Source organism: Podarcis filfolensis, assembly GCF_964270895.1.
Source record: "Podarcis filfolensis genome assembly, chromosome: 15".
NCBI classification, from domain to species: domain Eukaryota; kingdom Metazoa; phylum Chordata; class Lepidosauria; order Squamata; family Lacertidae; genus Podarcis; species Podarcis filfolensis.
Window position 1 is genome coordinate 35,521,036 of NC_139618.1, and position 20,358 is coordinate 35,541,393.

Sequence of the window (20,358 nt, forward strand, 5' to 3'; positions counted from 1 at the left end):
TGCTCTAATAAAGCAGGACAAAATATGAAGAAAGGAAAAATGAACTATCAAACACTGATGTAATGCAGCCCATAAATCTAATTTAATTACTTTGCATGGAGACAGGTCCTCGAGTCCGTGTGAATATACTGGATTTTTTCTTGGCAACTTAACAACTAAGTGTTTTAATAACATCATTCTATAATTTATTCTGCCTGAAACACAAAATCTCTTTTGTGTAAGTTTCATTCCTTTCTTTTAAAAAAATAATACATTTTTTTGTTTTGTTTTGCGAGAACTGTTAATTCTCTTTGCTAATGTCAAAACTGGCATAAATTCACATACAAACTTGAAGTCTGACTGTGAAAAAAGGCGGAGGTTACCGAATGCCTTTTCATTGTTCAATGTCTTTTGTGTGTGAGTGCATATGTGCTGTTTTGTTGTATACATATTTTCCCCTTTCGCTCCCTCCCTCGTTATTTTTTTTTGTTAATTTTCTTTGCGTGCATGCATTAGAAATAATTGGGCCCGATGATGACTTAAAATGAAGAGAGTTGTCTTGGTAATTAGATTTTAACAGAATGACAAAGAGTTGGGGTGGGAGTCTTGGAACAATTACATACTTTCTGTTGAAAAACACACACCACAGTGGTCCAGCATTTTCTTTTATGTGCTTCTGAGGAACTGCGCCCACTGCAAGAGCCATGTGGGATGGCCTGGAAGAAAACGCAGTGCGGATGGATAGAGCACATGGGGCGGTATACCCTCTCTATCATTTCATGGATGAAATCAAGAAACGGCCTCATATTAGAGAACGTTCAGAAGTAATGAGTGCACGAGTAAAGGATATGGGGCCACACTGAACTGAATGTCATGGAAATTCTACTCAATATTGATCCAGAGTAGATTCCAATGTATAGTTAGCAGAGTAACAACTTAAACATGTTGCAGGATTCCCAGAAAATAGACCACAGGCAATTATATTTCACCCAGCAGAGCTTTACTGCTACTGAAGGCAAATGAGCATAATGGTCACAAACCCAATACCTTCTAGATTGGCCCTGTCCATAAGAAATCCAGTTGCAGCAGACTTAACTTAAACTTACAATAACTTATAATAAGTCTGAAGCCTTAACACTACATATAGAACACCACACCAGAAAGAAAGAGTGAAACCCAGGCTCCTTCTGGCCCTACTTTTATAGTCAGCATGACCTTGACAGAAAGAGATAAGAGAACAAGTTTAAACCAGCTGTACTCAGCTTCTCTGAAGGAATAACCCAAACATCATGAACCTTCTGCTTGTTTCTTTCACACAGAGAAGCTTCCAGAACCCTCTTGAATCAATTAGAATAGGAAAGATCCCTACATATCAGAACAATACTTTCTGCACTAAGAAATGCAAACTGACACTGAACAGGGACTAGTATATGGCAGCATCCCCAGTTCTGAGGAAGCTTCTATTTTATTAATTTATTTAAACAATTTATATACCACTTAATCACTGTTGGCTCTAAGCGGTGTACATCAAATTCAGCAATAAAGACAAACCTATAAAAACAAATTAAAAAATAATAATTCAAAAGATGTTTGTCTTGTACTTCACATACTGTTTTGCAAAGTCCAAATTAGGTTCTGACCGACCATGCCTAGATGGCTGCTTTGAGTACTACTGTCAACGTTCAAAGGTGAATTGCAAGTATGAATGTAAGCAGTGATGAGATGTCCTTATGATGCACAGCAGAGCATGTAGAGCAACAGCTCTCTCACAAAGGCCAAAGCACCTGAACGAAAGGCAATCTGTTACAAAACGAAACGTCAGCCCTGGCTCACAAGAGAACCTGGAGTGAACTGCAAGTAATTTGGGAATGAGCATTAATATTCTCAGTGCATCTGCCTGTCTATTTCCTCTAGTTGTGGTTACAGAAATTATAGTTAATAATGTAAGCCATATATCAACACTTACAAAATTCCTCTGTGTCAGGATGCTCTTTTCCTAGTCTTTGTTCTGAACCGTTGCAGATGCCGTCTGAGTTACTTGCTCTCTCTGAATAATGAGACCCATTTAAGCCTGGTCTGCACTTAAACCGTCATTTGACTTCTGACTTTTAAAACCTCCATTGCAATGTCATTTGCTTGGGAGGCAGAAGCCATCAAATGTTTGAAGAAAGAGAGTAAGAAAGAGATTTGTTCACTAGATTGTTGAGTTATTTATGTATCCAGTGGCGTAGTGTGGGTTGTCAGAACCCGGGGCAAGGCAAGTAATTTGCACCCCTAACCCGTGGATTTGCGCCCCCTAACCCGTGGATTTGCGCCCCCTAACCCTAACCCCCAGGTGTTGCGCCCGGTGCGGCCGGCCCCCCCTGCACCCCCCACGCTACGCCACTGTATGTATCTTCGGAAAGTTCTAACAGAAACAGAAGATCTTTTAAAAATTAAAAAATAAAGAAAGCTGAAGAAATAATTTCCTGTGGAAGCATACACATTTTTGCCTGAGCTGTTATGTTTTGTATCTTGAGGTTGCAGGAATTAAACCTAGAAATTTCTAAGCCTGAAAATCATATTTATGTTGTTTATTTATTGCTTTCTTTAACCCCCCTGGACATTTGGTTGATTTTCACCCAGACACTACTGATGAATGTGGTATTCTGGATATGTCTGGGAAAACCCAGATGTATGGCAGCCCTAGATTTGAAGCCTGGTTTCCCAGGTGGTGGTCTAACACTCTAACCACTACACCATACTGACTCTTAACCTTCTCTTCAGCCTTTGAGCAATGGTCCTTTTCCAAAGCTTCCCCTACTTTGTCCATAAAAACAGCTGAAACAGCAACAGCACCCCCCAAAAAAATTAGTGAATAAGGCAGAAGCTGTGCAAATGGTGAACCCCAGTCCCCCAAAACTGTTGGAGAATTTCTTTTCCTCGAGAAGTGATGCTCCCCACTTTGTCCTTAACTCACAAATAAGGTGGATAATTTCAAGAGTGTGTTTCCTTCTAGTTCTAATTATGAACCTTACAGAACTGGTAAACTCCTGCAGGCAGAAGACACCATCTAAGATGAGGCAGTCCCTTTCTCTTGCAGCTTGAAAGTAGTTCCTCTTCTCCCAGACTGTTTACATGTGCGTTCATTGGCTAAAAAATAGCATTTCCACCCTTTCTTTGGTCCTGGTTTATTAATATGCAAAATTAAGCAGATTAAATGGATTGATTCAGTCACTAATTGACTAAAATGCACGTGATTAATTGGCAGAGATTTTCGTTAACGTGGTGAGGGATCTAATTATATATCCTTTGAGGCCACGTGTCTGCATGAAGCACAGGCTCCAAGCCCTGGACCTGCCTGGGGACAGCTCCATATTACATTTCTTCCACAAGTGGAAAAGACCCATAACTCACGAACCTCACAGGTGGGAAGCCTCTCTTTAGTGGTAGAGGAAATTCAAGTGCATGGGTGTGACATGTTTCTATTTATTCTCTGTGGATTCATTTCAGTATATTTATATGTCTTTCAATTTTAGGTGTCTCCTAGTGTTACCGCACGGAAAGTGGATGACAGGTAGCTATTGGCTAAGGTTACCAGAACGTCTGTTAAAAAGAGTCCCGGCCTCATCACACAAATCGTCCAGGACATTTGACTTCTTAGGCTATTTCCAGCCTCGAAGATGGCAACGTGTATCCACACCACGCCTGAGCCAAACCTACTGACGCCAGAGGGTGTCTTGCCATTGACTTCAATAGTTATTGGAGGATAACAAGCAACTTTGTTTACTGGCATGGTGAAGCTGGGTTGGCAATGCCAAAATGTCACTTTTATTCAACCAGTACGAACTGCACCAGCAATAATAAACGCCCACAGCTAGGAAAGTCTTCAAAATCTGGACCTCTTGATCTGAGTCTCTTTACCAAACCTGCTGTTCTTTGTAACAAAATGCTTCTTTTTTAAGTGACTTCTCCTGGAGACTGCTGTGAAAATCCTTTGCTGCAGATCCTATGACCCACCCCGATATGATATAGCTTTGGGTATCCTGGGCCTTTGGGTACATATAGAAAAGGAGACTGACTAGTACCACTGCAACCAGAGGCATTGTTGAGGTGGTATCCTGGTAGCAGGGGCAAGCCCTGGATCTTTGGTGGTGGAGCCAAGATCTCCTGCTTCTTCGCCTTTTATTTAAATTTAACTTCTTTGTTTTTGCTTTGGTTATAGGTGCAAAAGACAATAGGCTTGATCCAACTAACATCTATGCAGAGCAGACGCATGGCAGGCAGACATAGACAACATAGGGCCTGTTCCACTTAGACTGCCCCCTATCTCTTGGCAAGGCTAATGGACACCATTTGCCCTGTAAGGAAACAGAAGAATATGAGGGAGGGAGGCACAGACACTCTCAGGGCCTGCTCCAGTCAGACTGCTCCACTCCTATTTTACATGTTATATCATTTGCTTAGTATTCTAAAATTGTAAACTGCCTTGGGTGCCTTGGCAGAATATATAAACACAATGAAAAAATATATATTAATGGACATAAGTTAGGCATGCTTAATAATTTCAACAGGTCTACTCATGACTACTGTTGGATACAAACCAGTGGTGGTGAGATCCTATGCATCAACCTTGTCAATTTCCCCAAGGCACTTTGCATATAAATTAGCATGGGATGGCACAGAGACTGAATGAGACCCTACAGACCTCTCTATCTGGCCTCTAGGATTCTCATAGGCCACAACCCCTACCACACTCCCCCCCCCCCCCAATTGGCCCTGCTTTGCACCCTTGGATGTTTCCACCAGATTGAAATATACCCTTGAATTCTGATAATGGCAGTTGCTTTCTTGGAAGGCACCCCTCAGGTGGGCACCATTGCCATTATAAGAGAACAAGGGAGGCGTTCATGGTGGGTTCTGCCACCTCATTTTCTATAAAAATAGCACTGGAGAGACAACTGTGACTCTTCACCAGTTTGACTCATCTCAGCCTCTTGGCCTGTCTCCCTTCTTCCACTCTCCTGCTTCAGCTTCTGCCTCTGTTTCTGGACTTCTCTCTGCCACAGACTCCTCTGCTCACGAAGCCCTGTTACCTCCTCAACGTCCGACACCTCATTGTTGTCCAACCACTACCTCCCAGACTCTGAACCTTCTTCCCTTGGTGGTTCCTCACACCATTCCTCTGTGTCCAGCCAGTCCATGACTGCTAATTATTTCAAAATTTGCACACACACACACACATACACACACGAAATCAGAGTCCTCTTTTCCCCTCTGGTCTGCATTTCTTCATCTTCATCTTCTTGATAACACAAATCCCTAAGGACCCACCATGATAAAACAAATAAAACAGTCAAACCCATAAGAGGTACAGAAACAATTCCCTGCTCCAGTGAGCAGTTGAACGGACACATTTTATTGCTCTGGCACAAGCTACAGCTTCTGGGCCAACCTCAAGGGCAGCAGCCCACAGAGCACATTGCAGCAATGATTGTGAATAGTGGGGCACATCACAGCACAGTTGACATCATGCCTATTTGTGCAAGGAGCTGAGAACTGCTTTGGGTGAGTGTAGAGCACACATATTGACAGGTGCTACACAACATCTGCGCTGCATCTATGAAAACTCGATTGTTTAGTGTGGCAGCACTGACACTTTGGAACTCACTGTACAGTGGTACCTCGGGTTACATATGCTTCAGGTTACATACGCTTCAGGTTACAGACTCTGCTAACCCAGAAATATTACCTCAGGTTAAGAACTTTGCTTCAGGATGAGAACAGAAATCATGCTCCGGCGGCCCGGCAGCAGCAGGAGACCCCAGTAGCTAAAGTGGTGCTTCAGGTTAAGAACAGTTCCAGGTTAAGAACAGACCTCCGAAACAAATTAAGTACTTAACCTGAGGTACCACTGTATTCTTTTTGGCACTTGCTGAAGACAATCTTATTTCTACCCAAATATTTAGAAAGCTTGCATGAGTAGTAATTGCGTTTTTGTCTATTCTATTGTGGTTTTAACTTTCTGTATATTTTATATTATGGTTGTCAATTTGTTAGTGATAATTTTATTGTTTTATCTTTTTCGTAAACTGCTTTGAGGTTTTTCCTACAAGCTAGCGGTATATACGTTTTATGAAATAAATACAGTATTGGCCTGAATATAAGCCTCATTCCCCCCCCACCCCAATTCAGACTGTGAAAAATTAAAGTGCGGCTTAAATTCGCAACCTTACAAAAAACGGCTTTTACGATATCGCTGCTGAAACAGACATATGGTAAAACGGAATGGGTGTGTGTGCATGTGGAATTTTAAGGGAGAGGTTTACTGTATATTCGGGTGTGGCTTATATTTGGGCCAATATGGTACTTACTTAGCATGCATGTCTCAGGTTCTATTTCTAGCATCTACTGGTATTGCCGGGAAAGACTTGGGGAGCTACTGAGTTAAATGGGTAACTTGCTAAAATTTGGCAGCTTTCTGTGTTCCTATGAAGACTTAGTAGAACACCAATGACAAACCCCTCCAAGTGCCCAGAAGGGAAGGATCTGTTCCAATACTCCATTATTAAAATAACTTTGAAAAATGAGCTGATGCAATGGGGGAGACAATGGAAATGGTATCATAACATACTTTCTGCATCTATTCCATTTCTGCTGAAATAAGATTGGTGAAACACACCAGACATTACGAAGCTAGAGAATGTTTGTGAGCATATATAAACACACACAACAAGTATATTGCTCAATAGATTGGAATTTATTTTACTGTATTTCCAACCTTGTTTTGCCTCACTCTCTTTCTACTCTCCTGTACCTGGAGATAATGAAAATGCCGGTATTTAAATTCAGTTGCGACTCATCCACTAGATAGATTGATTGCTTAAGGGGGAAGAAACATAACAAAACAGAAAGGGGGAGAAACCACTCTGAGCATGTATGCATAAACTGGATGGTAGATTAGGTTACTGTGAAAGGAAATGTACAAATGTATCTGGAGTGTACGTTTTGCGGCAAGATTAACTGATGGCAGTGGCAAGTTGCTGATGAAGGCAGTTTGTGTAAGAGCAGCCCCTAACTGTGGAGACTCATCAGTCATCACTGTCACCTGGCTGCTTTGCTGTGTCCCAGAGCTCAGTGGAAGCTTGTGGTAAGGAATGGACGCAGAAGTGCACACCTGAGCATGTGACGGTTATTTGGTGCATGATTAAGCCTCTGATGCTGAGCACATTTACTTGGAAATAGACCCCACTGAGAAACCAAATGAGTACGCTCTGGTATGCCTCTTTAATGTGGCCCGAATATTTCATATGCTTATGCCTCTCATTGGAGCCAATGAAACTTCAAGATGCCTTTACTTTGCTCTGTAAAGTGGAAGACGTGCGTCTGTTTCTAGAAACAGACTTTCCCCTTTGGGGTGAGTGTAATCTGGAATGACCAAAAGCTTTACATACCATGAGTTTTAGGTTTGTTGGTTTTTTAAACAACAATAACCAATTTTTCTAGAGGTTATTATAACATCCTGTGGCAATGAGTTCCAAAGGTTGATTATGCAGTGTATGAAGTGGGGGGGGTGTCCCTCTCTCCCAGTCTGACATTTGCTGCCTATCATTGCTAGTGGATGGTGGCAATTGATCAAACGGTGCCTTCTTTTTTTTAAAAAAAAAAATCCTTCCACCCATTTCACTATGGACTTATTAAAAAAGCTGTTTTAAAAATGTTATGTTTCATATTTTTCCAGCTATATGCAAAATATTGTTCTTCTTACAGCCAGGCAATTTCCTTGTGCATGCTTTAAAAGCCTCGCACACATATAAGCAAGTTACCATACTACTTTGCTGAGTTCAAGGATAAAGTCCCAAACTGCCAAGCTCCCAGTTCTTTGCCATGTCACACTAATAGCTTCCAGATCCCATCACATATTAAATTCATGTGGTTTCAGCGAAGCCATCTATTTAATGCAATTCACTAAATGCCTGTGTAGCCCCGCTGACAGTGACATATTAGTTTTGCAGTCTTTTGCAATCTGATATCTCTGAATTTGCCACTGTACTAAAGATTTGATTAATGTGGTTCCATTTTGGTGCAGTAATTGGCTACGACTGTTGTAGAAAATAATCAGGCTTTCATTCCTTACAACTGCACGGACATGCTAATGAGCGAGTGGGTTAATTAAGCCCCAGGCAGGAGGTGACAGTTACTGATGACTGTTATGACAAACCACCGATATGGCATTTGGGAGCCGGACAGCCCATTTGCACTTTATGAAATTACAGGGAAACTGGGACATGCAGCATAAAATACAGTTGCATCTGCATGGTGAAGGGATTTCTCCCTCCTCTCTTTCTGTCTCACTGGTTCTCTCTCTCTCTCTCTCTCTCTCTCTCTCTCTCTGTGTGTGTGTGTGTGTGTGTGTGTGTGAAAGAAAGCGAGCGAGCAATAGAGGTCAAAAAGTATAATAAAGTTAAGAATCTGCTGAAAAGGGGAGGGGAACTTATTTCCATTTCCCATCCCTTGCCCCATGCACGCTTCAGTTTCCCAGGACAATTAATATGTCGGCAGAATGTGAAATATGGACACCTCTCGCGTAAGGGATTTGCATTATTGCAATGTAGCAAAAAATGGCAACGCGGCAACTCTATTCGTCTGGTATTCGGAGGGTGGCAAGACAGCCAGGAATAAATCACAGGGCTGCTAGATGATAAATAAAAGCTCTTCTGGAAAGTTCTCCAAGGCTGGCTCACCTGGAATCGCTGCAGGGAGCCCTGAGACTTGCTGCAGCTGCCTTTTCCCCCTCTGTCGCCAAGGCTTCCAGGGCTTTAACTGGAAAACAGGGCTGCCTGGAGAACTCAGAGTCATTATAGTTTCATTAGCTGAAGTGGGGTCTGGACCTTTCGTGTGATTATTCTCTGCCATTCCAGCTCCTTGAAAGTAACATGGACTTGCAAACGGCTCTGGAGGGAAGTTTTTGCTTCACTGTGAGTTGTGTTGTGCAGCTCAAGCAAAGAGAGGAAACCGATCTAAACACTTCTCCCAAGCTGTAACTATGTTGTTATGAATAAATATTTCTATAGGCCTCTGAGCTGGAAAAGAGTATGCAAGGACTGAGACAGCTGCTGAGAGTGTTCAGTGCTGGGAGTGCAGCAGCAGCAACAATAATTCCATGCTGAAATATACTCAGAGTCGCAAAGTGATTTCATGCTCTTTATTCAGCTCATAGTGGTGAGGAGGAATGAATGAATGTCCCCTCAAAGTATCTGCTTTATATACATTATTTACACAATGGGCTGCACATGATTGGCTAATTCCGGAATTCTACTGTAAGCCAATCAGGTTGTGGATTCACTTCTATCTGGAGCATGATTGGGTGGTTCCTGCCAACCAATCATACTGCTGCATTGTTCTAGGACCAATCAGACTGCTGCATTCTGAATCCTATTGTTCTAGGACCAATCAGACTGCTGCCTTTTGGATCCTATTGTTCTAGGACCAATCAGACTGCTGCAGTTTGGATCCTATTCAACTCAGTACATAACACATGCATAACCAAAAGGTTAAACTGTCAGTTAGTCGCAGACCCTCCAAGTATCCCTATTTTTCAGGGACATCCCTGATTTAGAGAAGCCGTCCCAGTTTCTGATTTGATCCTGGAATGTCCCACTTTTCCATAAGGTGTCCTTATTTTCATCAGATAAATGTTGGAGGGTATGCAGTTATCCAACCCCAGAGCCATCTGAAGGCAATCCTGTATAGGGAAGTTTTTTAAAAAAATGTTAAATGTTTTATTATGTTTTTATAATATGTTGGAAGCTGCCCAGAGTAGCTGGGGCAACCCAGTCAGATGGGTGGAGTATAAATAGTAAAATTATCATTATGGAATGGGACGTCCCTATTTTCATCGGAGAAATGTTGGAGGGTATGTAGTGGACCTTAGCCACATCAGTTAACCAAGAGTGGCAGAGGTGTTGCTTTAGCAAACAGGTAGAGTAGAATGATATCTGGAGAGGAAACGTGTGTTGTGATTGGTTGTGTGCTTCTGAGGGGTTTTTTCTTGGTATGTTTGGTTGTGTATCTAACTCTCTCTTTTTCTTTTCTCCTCAGATTGTGCATGAGTTCTGTTCAGTCTTGTTCAGTAAAGTGTTGCCAGGATTTCTTTTCTCCCTGGACTCTCGCTGCTTTATTTAATGCTATATGCTAACATTAAGAATACCTTTCCCATATCGTCGAGAAGCCACAAGGAGAGCCACACATATCTTGGATTAAGGGAAAGGGTTTGCAGGTCAGAGAGTCTGACTTGAATCCCAGTATTACTGTTTGTTAGAGCGTGGTGCTCGTAATGTCAAGGTAGCAGGTTCAATCCCCGTATGGGACAGCTGTATATTCCTGAATTGCAAGGGGTTGGACTAGATGATCCTCAGAGTCCCTTCCAACTCTACAATTCTAAGATTGTTGGAACCTTTTTTTAGTCTGAGGACCCCACTCCCTCATAGGCAACCTTCCAAGGTCTATGTGCTGGTGGTTCCCAGCTCAACCCCAAATGACCTTGATCAAGTCTATGGCCCGATGTGCGCTGTACATTTAAAGCAGTATCATATCATGTTAGACAGTCATGGCTACCCCAAAGAACCCTGAGAACTGTAGTTTGTTAAAAGTTCTGCAAGTTATTAGGAGTCCCTGTCCACTTCATAGCGCTACAACTCCCAGATTTCCCAGGGAAGAGGAATGGACTGTTAAACCACATTGAGAACATGTACCTCTGAATGGCAGGTGAAGTTGATGGACTATATGGAACTGGGGGAAATGACTGGCAGAATCCGAGACCAGGGAGAAGAGTCGGTGGAAGAAGATTGGAAAAAGTTTAAAGACTATTTACAGAAATATTGTAAAATTAATGAATGTTAGAAAAATGTGGGAATGAAGTTATATGGCTTTAGTAGAAATGTTATAAGGAATTAAGTATAAATAGATTATTAGAGTATTAAAAGAAAAAATAAGGTTAGAATATGTTAAGATAATTATAGGATAGAAAACAGAGGAAGATGGAAAGGAATTGCTGAAACAATTCACAGAAGTGGAGTACAAAAAGGGAGGTGTGAGGAGGTCGTTGAAATAAGTGAATGAAGGATAGGATGATGAAACTGTATGATGTGCTTTAAACTGTTTTTATTTTGTTGTGTTAGTTCAATGTGTTAGTGTTGTGTGGTGTTTTTGTATTGTATTGTATTGTATTGTCTATTTTGTTTTGTAGTGTTTAAATTGTTGGAAAAGTAATAAATATTATTATTATTTTTTTAAAAAGAGAGCATGTACCTCTGTAAGGGGAACGGAGGTCTCCTAACACATCTCAGCGTCCTTAGCCAACTCCACATCCCAGTGTTCTTTGGGGGAAGATATGGGTCAAATACCTGTGGAAATAGGACTGCTATTATTGAGCCCAATTAGTTACTGAAACTCTTTAGTCAGCAGAGTAAACAGTGTATGTCTTAGGAATCTTGGTTAGAGAGTAGAGTTTGCCAGTTGCTGTCACACACAGATGCTTGTAGGTAGGATCATAATAAAGTTGTTTATTATAGGAATACATAACTTAGATAGAAAAAGGTTTCTAGTTCTTGTTGAATCAACTAGTCTAGAGAAGAACAAGGCAGTATCTTAGTTTGAAGGTACCCTCTCTTCTTGATGTCTGAGAGAGAAGTGTGAGCACTGGCGGAGGAAAGGGAGTGTGGAGGGAGCGGACCACTATTCCAGTAGGGTGCCATTGCGGTGGCTCCCCTGTGTGCCAGACGCCACACCCCCACAGGTGGCATGCCATGCCCCCAGAATGCATGCCATGCCCTCACGGGCATCGTGCCATGCCCCTGGGATGTGCGTCACGCCCCCAGGGCACGTGCCACACCCCCTGGGGGCGCCAGCCATGCCCCCACCTGCTCTCTGCCCCTGGTAGCAGAGCATGCAGCTTCGCCACTGAGTGTGAGGAGGAAGTTGTAAACAGGATGCAACCTAAGATTTGTCAGTCTAAACTACAAAGAGATACAGAAGTCAACTGAGAATTTAAAGGTCTAGCGACAGTCTGGGCATCTGGAAGTCCCTCATTCTACCTGCCTTAATACCTCTTCTCCATGCAAACCCATCTTCTGCAAGCTGAGTTGCACCCAAACATCCAACGAAAACCCCAATCATTCTGCTGAAAGTTGTAAGTGGAATAGCAAGTCAGTCCTACACCTCAAAAGTCAATGGAAACAGCCCTTGTTTTTCTGGTTATGCTTTATTTTTACAATGTTTTGAACTCAACTTACGTGATTTCTTTACGTTGTTCCTCTGTTGCATCAGACCTGCACACACAGAACTGACAAAATGGGTGGGCCAAAGTACAGAATATATGGATAATGACTACTATCACTCCAGAAGTATCTATGAGCTTCTGGGAATGAAGCTTTTCTGGATAGTTTTTGAAGGAATGAACCAGTGCTGACAAATCTCATGATTTCACTCAGATGTTCGCATTATTTGGCTCTAAAGTTTCCATGCTCAAGTGTGCTGACAGAAAAGCCAAGGATTTTAGCTTCAAAACAGAGCTCTTTTCTTGCTCGGGGCTGGGTGGGGGAAGAACAGAAATACTCCCAGAAATTTTCAACTGAAGATGCTGACAGGAAAAAATGGAGGGGAGATTAAAGCCAGGCTTTTGGTTGACAATATTGCTTTCAGATTTCAATCTGTTTTCTGTGCATCTTTCTACGCCATTGTCAAGTTATATAATTAAGTTGTTGGGTTTTTAAAATTGTATTCCTTGTTATAAAAACAAAAAAATGCTTGGGGAAGTTCCTGGGGGAAAGGGGTATAGAAATATTTCAACAAAATAAATGAATAAATCATCATGCTCTCAACATGGGAAACTTTAGGGACTATCATTCTGTGAAGGCAGCTATGGAACTCTCTAGGCACCAGCAGCAAATGGCAATTTTTAGGATTCATGGGGAACAGGCCTGGTACCGCCAGTCAGCCACATCTTGCACTGGCCGAGGGCCGCAGGAGCTTGGAAGGCTCCTTCACCAGCCTGACCCAGCTGCGTTGCAATTCACTAACCCTCCCAGGCCCCCAAATGTTTTTTCCCCAATAGCAAGTCAAGCTCAGTTGGCATTCACAGTGGCCACCGGCCATTTTAATGTAATGCCCTGAAACATAGCTCTATGAGGTTTTATTGCCTGGCGGCCTGATGAAAGGCAATGAGTGGTGCTGCTGGTGCCACCAAAACAGCAGTGGAGACAGAGAATGCATGGGGCAATTACCAACATGGCTGCCTCAAGCAGAGCTGAGTGTTGCATGCATGTGGATGTTAGAGGCGTCATTGGCAGTGTACCGAGTCACCCCCACCCGGAAGCCAAGAGCAAGCCCTCATGGGGGAATCCGTAACAGTGAACTTAGTATCAACCCAATATCTATTTGCGTGTTCAGACCCAGAAACCTCCCCCCCGAAACAAATTCACACTTGACTCAAATTTTGGTTTTGGCTTTTGGCAGAATTTAGGCCACAACTTTATTGATTACATAGCCTCTGGTTCGACTAGCTCCCTGCCATGCAGGTAGCGCTGACCCAGGGTTCCATCATAGTGAGGCATCTGATCATAGCCTGCATTTTTAATCAAGGCTTATATTTTGATCAGATTCCTGTATTCCAAAAATGAGCTTAAATTCACATGTTTCTTTCGAGATGGGAAACCAGCAGGCAAGGTCTTTGTCGCAGGCAAGGTCTTTGTCAGAGGCCCCTTTGGTTTATTGCGGTCATAAAACAGGCTGGGAGCAAAAGGTCACACTGACCATACAAATGATAGAATACAATCAATCAAGGTTGCAAAAACACTGTGCCTCCCATTAAACTTGAGCCACATCTTCCTAAGGTTAAAAAAGCAAGAGCTAATACAAACAGCAGCTGGCTAGGGAAGAGGCCTCTCTCTCTCTCTTTGAAGCTGCTTTGAAGCTTCAGGGAATTTAGAAAACTTAGAGAACCTAGCTTTTATAAAGTTCCTTTTTACTTAAGAAAAGGTCTTTGCTTCTAAAAATCTATATATGTTATGTATGAAATATTGGCTTAAATGTAATTATGCAAAGGATTTAGAAAGTAAGAAATTATAGAATCATAGAAGAGTTGGAATAGACCACGAGGGCCATTGGGTCCGGACCCCTGCCAGACAGAGAGACGCCATCGGAGCACTCCTGACATATGGTTGTCAAGTCTCTGCTTAATGACCTCCAAAGAAGGAGATCTTTCATTGATAATGTGTGGGAAGATGAACAAAAGATCTGTTTTGGAGTGAATAGGGCAATAGGGCAAAAGATGAAATGTTAGTTAAGGCGCCTAGTCTAGGGCAAAAGGTTATCTGGTAATTAAGGTGCCTTGTAGAGGTTAATGGCTGTTTGCCAATTATAAATAGAAGGAAATATAGCTCTTTGTCTCCCATAAAAGGTAATAGGAAATGGGTGTATCTTTTATGATTGGTTCTAGCGAACAGCCAATAGGAATTTTAACCAGGCTGATTGGACAGAGGCAGCCAAAGGAGGAGCAAGGGGGCTGAGCTGAGGGAATATAAGTGCTGGCCATAATGACAGGAGGCCAGGCCAGAGCTTGGTAACCATATACCACTGTGCCTCACATTTATTTGTCTGACAAATAAATTATTATTTTAATTTCTCTATTGCTGCGTTGAATATTTCATTCCAGCTAAGCGTTAACCACAAGCAGGGTGCTACATTTTATGGTGCCTCTGTGACTCGGATAAGTGGTCTGCTGGAACGCAGCCCCTTCGCCTTACTGGGCAGGGTACAAGAGGGAGGACCACTAACTGCTTACCCAGCGCGCACTGGAACATTTTTCCAGGGGAACGCAGAAGTCTCGTCTGTCTGATACCCTGCTCACCGACGGCGACAGACCGGGGGGAACCAGAGAAATAAAGAGGGATCCGCTAAGGGTAAGTGCACAAAGGGGTTTTGGCCCTCCAATTAATTGGGAGGAAGAGAAGTCTTGATCAAACTTCTGCGTCTCAGTAAGGGGGAAACTGAGTACGCTAGGTGGTTGGGTACATCAGACGGTGGTCTGGTGGAGGAAAAGGGAAAGGTTGGGAAGTAGAGTGTGGTGAAGTATCCAGCGCATTGTATGTGTGAGAAAGTACAATCTGTAGCTGACCTGAGTGTGGAGTGGGTAGTACTTCGTTTCCCAGTAAGGCGACTTCACTGGGCAAGGAACCCCACGAAGCGAGTGTGTGAGTGACTGAGTGGATACTTCACAGGGCCATACAATGGGAGTTGGGGGTTCAAAGGGGGAAAATACACCTCTTGAATGTATGTTAAATAATTTTAAGAAAGCCTTCTCAGGGGCATATGGAGTCAAAATGACGCCAGAGCGCTTGAGAACGTTATGTGAATTAGAGTGGCCGAAACAAAATACTGAATGGCCATCTCAGGGAACTTTTGATATAAATTTAGTAAGCAAACTTTGGACTAATATCGCCAAAGAAACGGGAGGGTGCCCAGAACAATTTTCATATATAGATTCTTGGCTGAGCACATTAAATAAAAATCCTCCATGGATAAGGGAATGCAAAGTCCAACGATGCAAATTATTGGCTGTAAAAGCCGAAGCTAGGAAAGGAATCTTGCCAAATAAACTCAAACCCATTTTTGAGGGACCAGAGGAAGAGGTGCTTCCACCTCCACCCTATGCTCCACATCGAAGGGAGCCTAATCCAAATACTCCACCAGTTGTAACCCCAAGGCAAGAAAGTGGAACGAATAATGGGGGTGGAGTCACAGAACTTGATTCCTTGATAGATTATGATAAATATCTTCAGGAGGCATTGGAGTCCTATAATAAAGCCCAAGCAGAAGTGGTTATTCCACCTGTGAGTCCCAGTAGAACTCCATCTACAGTCTCCTTTAGTGGAACAACCAATTGCCCACCCCAAACCCCTGTACATCCAAATCCTAGAGAACTATTACAGAAGTTACAGGAGGACCTTGATCGGTCAGCAAGCAATACAGCCAGGCGTATAAAGCTGCTAAAAGAACGCCTTGGGACAGATACCATCCCCTATGATTTGAGGCCCCTAGAGCAAAGCGAAGAGAAAGGTCACGTAGTAGCCCCTCTTAGAAGAGTATTTGATGCACTTGAGGAGCCTGTGCTGGTTAACGGGCAACCCGGACCACGGCCACCTCGAACTTCGACCCTCCAGTACATTCCATTCACAACTACGGATCTGATGAATTGGAAAACACACACCCCATCTTTCGCAGAAAAACCTCAGGCTATGATGGACTTGGTGACTTCAATAGTAAATACTCATAGTCCTACTTGGACAGATTGCCGCCAACTCCTGAATACTCTGTTCACCACTGAGGAAAGAAGAGACATAATTGAAAAGGCACAGATATATTTGCGTGAGCAGGCCAGAGTGGGAAATATTTTTAATATTGACCGTCATCTCCAGGATAACTTTCCTTTGGAAGATCCTAATTGGGATCCAAACAATGCAATTCACCTGGCCAGGCTTACCACCTACCGCCAGACGCTTGTGCAAGGTATCCGCAGGGCATGCCAGAAGCCCACTAATATGTCTAAAGTCTCAGAAGTAGAACAGAAACCAAATGAGAGTCCGGGAGACTTTTTAGAGAGGCTGCAGGAAGCCTATCGTATATGGACTCCTTTTGACCCTGAAGCCCCTGAAAACAGCAGAATGATTACTGCTACATTTGTGGCCCAGTGTGCTTCTGACATTCGTAAGAAAATTCAGAAATCAGAAGGATGGGAAGGGATGCTGATGAGCCAAATTATGGCCATTGCACGTCGAGTTTATCGGAATAGGGATGAGGCTGAGAAACAAGAGAAGAAGAAGTGGCAGAAGGAAAAGATGGTGATGCTAGCCACAGCAGTGAAGCAAGACTACCGCCCTTTAAACGGAGGGAGAGGGCGGGGAAGGAATCCACCACTGGGAAGGAATCAATGTGCGAATTGCAAGAAGGAGGGTCATTGGAAGCGGGAGTGTCCTGAACCCCTGAGGTTGGAAGAAGTACGCCCAGGCCCAGGCCCAGGCTCCGGCCCAAGAAACCAGGGACGGGGACGGGGAATGATCCGAAATGGAAGATATCAGAGACCTGGACAAGGACAGAGTAGAGACAATTTCATTGGACTGGCAGAGGAGGATTTTACCCAAGACTAGGAACGACCGGACTCCATAAAGTTAGGCTTCCAGGAGCCCACGGTCACGATTCAATTAGGGAGCCATTTAATAGACTTTATGATTGATACTGGGGCTGAATACTCAGTACTCCCAGAACTATTGCAGAAAAAGGCATCCAAAAGTGTAGTCATTAAAAGTGCCACTGGTCAGTCAGCTAAGAGGTCTTTCCTTCAACCTTTGGAATGCCAGATTGGGGGACATCGTTTAACCCATCAGTTTTTGTATATACCTGAGTGTCCAATACCTCTCTTAGGTAGAGATATGCTGTCCAAATTGCAGGCCCAAATCACCTTCACTCCTCAAGGTCCAGAAATGAAACTGCCATCAAAGGCAGCAGGAATAATTACCCTCTCAGTACCTAAGGAACAATCATGGCGCCTAATGTCAGCCCTGCAAGTCCAACCCACATTGGATACAGGATTAAACAAGCTCCTCCAAACCCTACAGGTGCCACCAGGAGTATGGGCTGAAAATAGCCCACCAGGAATGGCTAAGAATATAGCTCCAATTGTAGTAACCCTAAAACCTATGGCTACCCCTGTATCTGTAAAGCAATATCCTTTACCCCGGCGAGCAGCAGAGGGCATCCAGAAACATTTGGACCGCCTATTAAAATATGGTCTGCTTAAGCCCTGCCAATCAGAATGGAACACACCCCTTTTGCCTGTTCGGAAACCTGGGACAGATGAATACAGGCCAGTACAGGACTTGTGGCTCGTAAACCAGGCTATCGAGACCTTGCACCCAAATGTACCAAACCCATATACCCTGCTGAGTTTGATCCCACCAGAAGCAACATTTTTTACTGTATTGGACTTGAAAGATGCATTCTTCTGTTGCCGGCTGGCACCACAGAGCCAACCTATATTTGCCTTCCAGTGGGAAGACCCTTTGACAGGAACAAAAGGCCAGCTAACCTGGACAAGATTGCCCCAGGGATTCAAAAATTCCCCAACTTTATTTGGTACTGCCTTGGCGAAAGATTTAACAAGTTACCCCTCAATACCTGGTGGTTCTGCAATATGTAGATGACCTTATACTAGCGGCAAAGGATTTTGATACCTGTAAAGAAGGGACAGAGGAACTGCTCCACTTGCTCTGGGAAGCTGGCTACCGAGTTTCCCAGAAAAAGGCACAGTTATGTTTAGAAAAGGTCAAATATTTGGGCTTTGACATCTCACACCAACAACGAGCATTGAGACCAGAGAGGAAAGAAGCTATTTGCCTTATTAAGGAACCTACCACAAGGAAACAACTCAGAGGATTCCTGGGAACAGCAGGGTTTTGTAGACTATGGATACCTGATTTCAGCAGTCTGGCCAAGCCCTTACATGAAAGCACTCGAGGTGCAGAAAAGGACCCATTCGTATGGGGACCTGAGCAGCAACAAGCCTTTTTAGCTATCAAACAACGACTTATGGAGGCCCCAGCCCTTGGACTGCCTAATTCGGAAAAACCCTTTCAGCTGTATGTACATGAACAGAATGGGATTGCAGCGGCAGTCCTGACCCAGAGATTAGGAAGTTGGAACCGTCCAGTAGCTTATTTGTCAAAACAATTGGACTCAGTAGCAAAAGGATGGCCTCCATGCCTAAGGGCAGTAGCGGCCACTGCAAGCCTTGTCAAAGAAGCTGATAAATTTACCTTTGGCCAGACGATGTATGTGAATGTACCTCATGCTGTTCTGACACTTATGGAATATAAGGGTAGTTATTGGCTAACAAACCCAAGGATGGCTAGATACCAAGGCCTATTGTGTGAAAATCCCAGGATTCATCTACGAGTAGTGAATATGCTCAATCCAGCAACTTTGCTGCCCCTACCAGAGGTAGATGATGAAGAATCACATGATTGTCTCCAAATAATGGATGAAGTTTATTCCAGTAGACCCGATCTGAAAGATGAACCATTGAAAAATCCAGATGTTGTATATTATACTGATGGTAGCAGTTACCTGCATGAGGGTGCCAGACGAGCAGGATATGCTGTGGTCACCAATGAGGAAGTTGTGGAAGCTGAAGCTTTGCCTGCTGGCACCTCAGCACAAAAAGCTGAACTTATAGGTTTAACTAGAGCTCTGCAATTGGCAGCCGGATGTAAGGCAAACATCTATACTGATTCTAAATATGCCTTCTTAACCCTGCATGCACATGGAGCTCTATGGAAAGAAAGAGGTCTAATCGGAGCCCACGGGAAGGCCTTGAAATATGGACCTGAAGTAGAAATCCTGTTGGAAGCAGTATGGGCTCCAGAACAGATTGCTGTAATGCACTGCAAAGGTCATGGACGTGGAAGGGATCCAATAACCAGAGGAAATCATGCTGCTGACAAAGCAGCCCGAGAGGCAGCCCAAAAGCCTGTGGGAGGATTTATAGCAGCCCTCATACCAGAGGTAGTTCCAGAAGAAGTTAAACCTCACTATACCCCAGAAGAGAGGAAGTGGGCTGAACAGGAAGGGGCGATTGTGAAGGACGGTTGGATGATCCTGCCAGACAATAGGATTTATGTACCTCATCACTTAGCAGGCACAATTGTAAGAAATTATCATGAATCTACTCACCTTGGCGGTACTGCAACCAGAGAGAGTCTCAGTCGGAAGTTGTATATTATTAACCTATCACAATTAGCAACTTGCATTTCCCAGAAATGTGTTCTTTGTGCTAAAAACAATCCCAGGCAGGGACCGGTACAACCTCCTGGAATCCAACATGTGGGATACGTCCCCATGGAAAGCCTAATTGTGGACTTCACAGAGCTGGTCCCTTCTAAGGGATTCAAGTATCTCCTTGTGTTTGTAGATACTCTTACTGGATGGGTTGAAGCTTTTCCCACCAGAACTGAAAAGGCACGAGAGGTAACTAAGAGACTCCTCACCGAATTGATCCCAAGGTTTGGATTACCTAGATGCATTGGAAGTGATAATGGGCCAGCGTTCATTGATCAAGTAGTACAAGAAGTATGTCGAGTCCTACAAGTGAAATGGAGACTGCATGCAGCATATAGACCTCAGAGTTCAGGGAAAACTGAAAGAATGAATCGGACTCTGAAAACCCAATTGGCAAAATTAACCCAGGAAACAGGATTGGGATGGGTAGATGTGTTACCCATAACACTGTTTCGTGTTCGGTGCGCACCCACAAAAAGACTTAAGTTGTCACCTTTTGAGCTCCTGTAT

The 20,358-nt window shown here is 43.4% G+C and overlaps 1 protein-coding gene across 1 annotated transcript; it reads left to right on the top strand.

Annotated features, from left to right (window-relative positions):
- Positions 1 to 13,245: 13,245 nt before the first annotated feature.
- On the top strand, positions 13,246 to 18,157 carry LOC310750874 (uncharacterized protein; the record flags this gene model as incomplete). The annotated part of the gene is made up of 3 exons (XM_083589284.1): positions 13,246 to 13,308; positions 15,411 to 16,135; positions 16,385 to 18,157. 3 exons carry the CDS (start codon positions 13,246 to 13,248, stop codon positions 17,160 to 17,162), a joined length of 1,566 nt encoding a protein of 521 aa, XP_083445410.1. The 3' UTR covers positions 17,163 to 18,157.
- Positions 18,158 to 20,358: the final 2,201 nt, after the last annotated feature.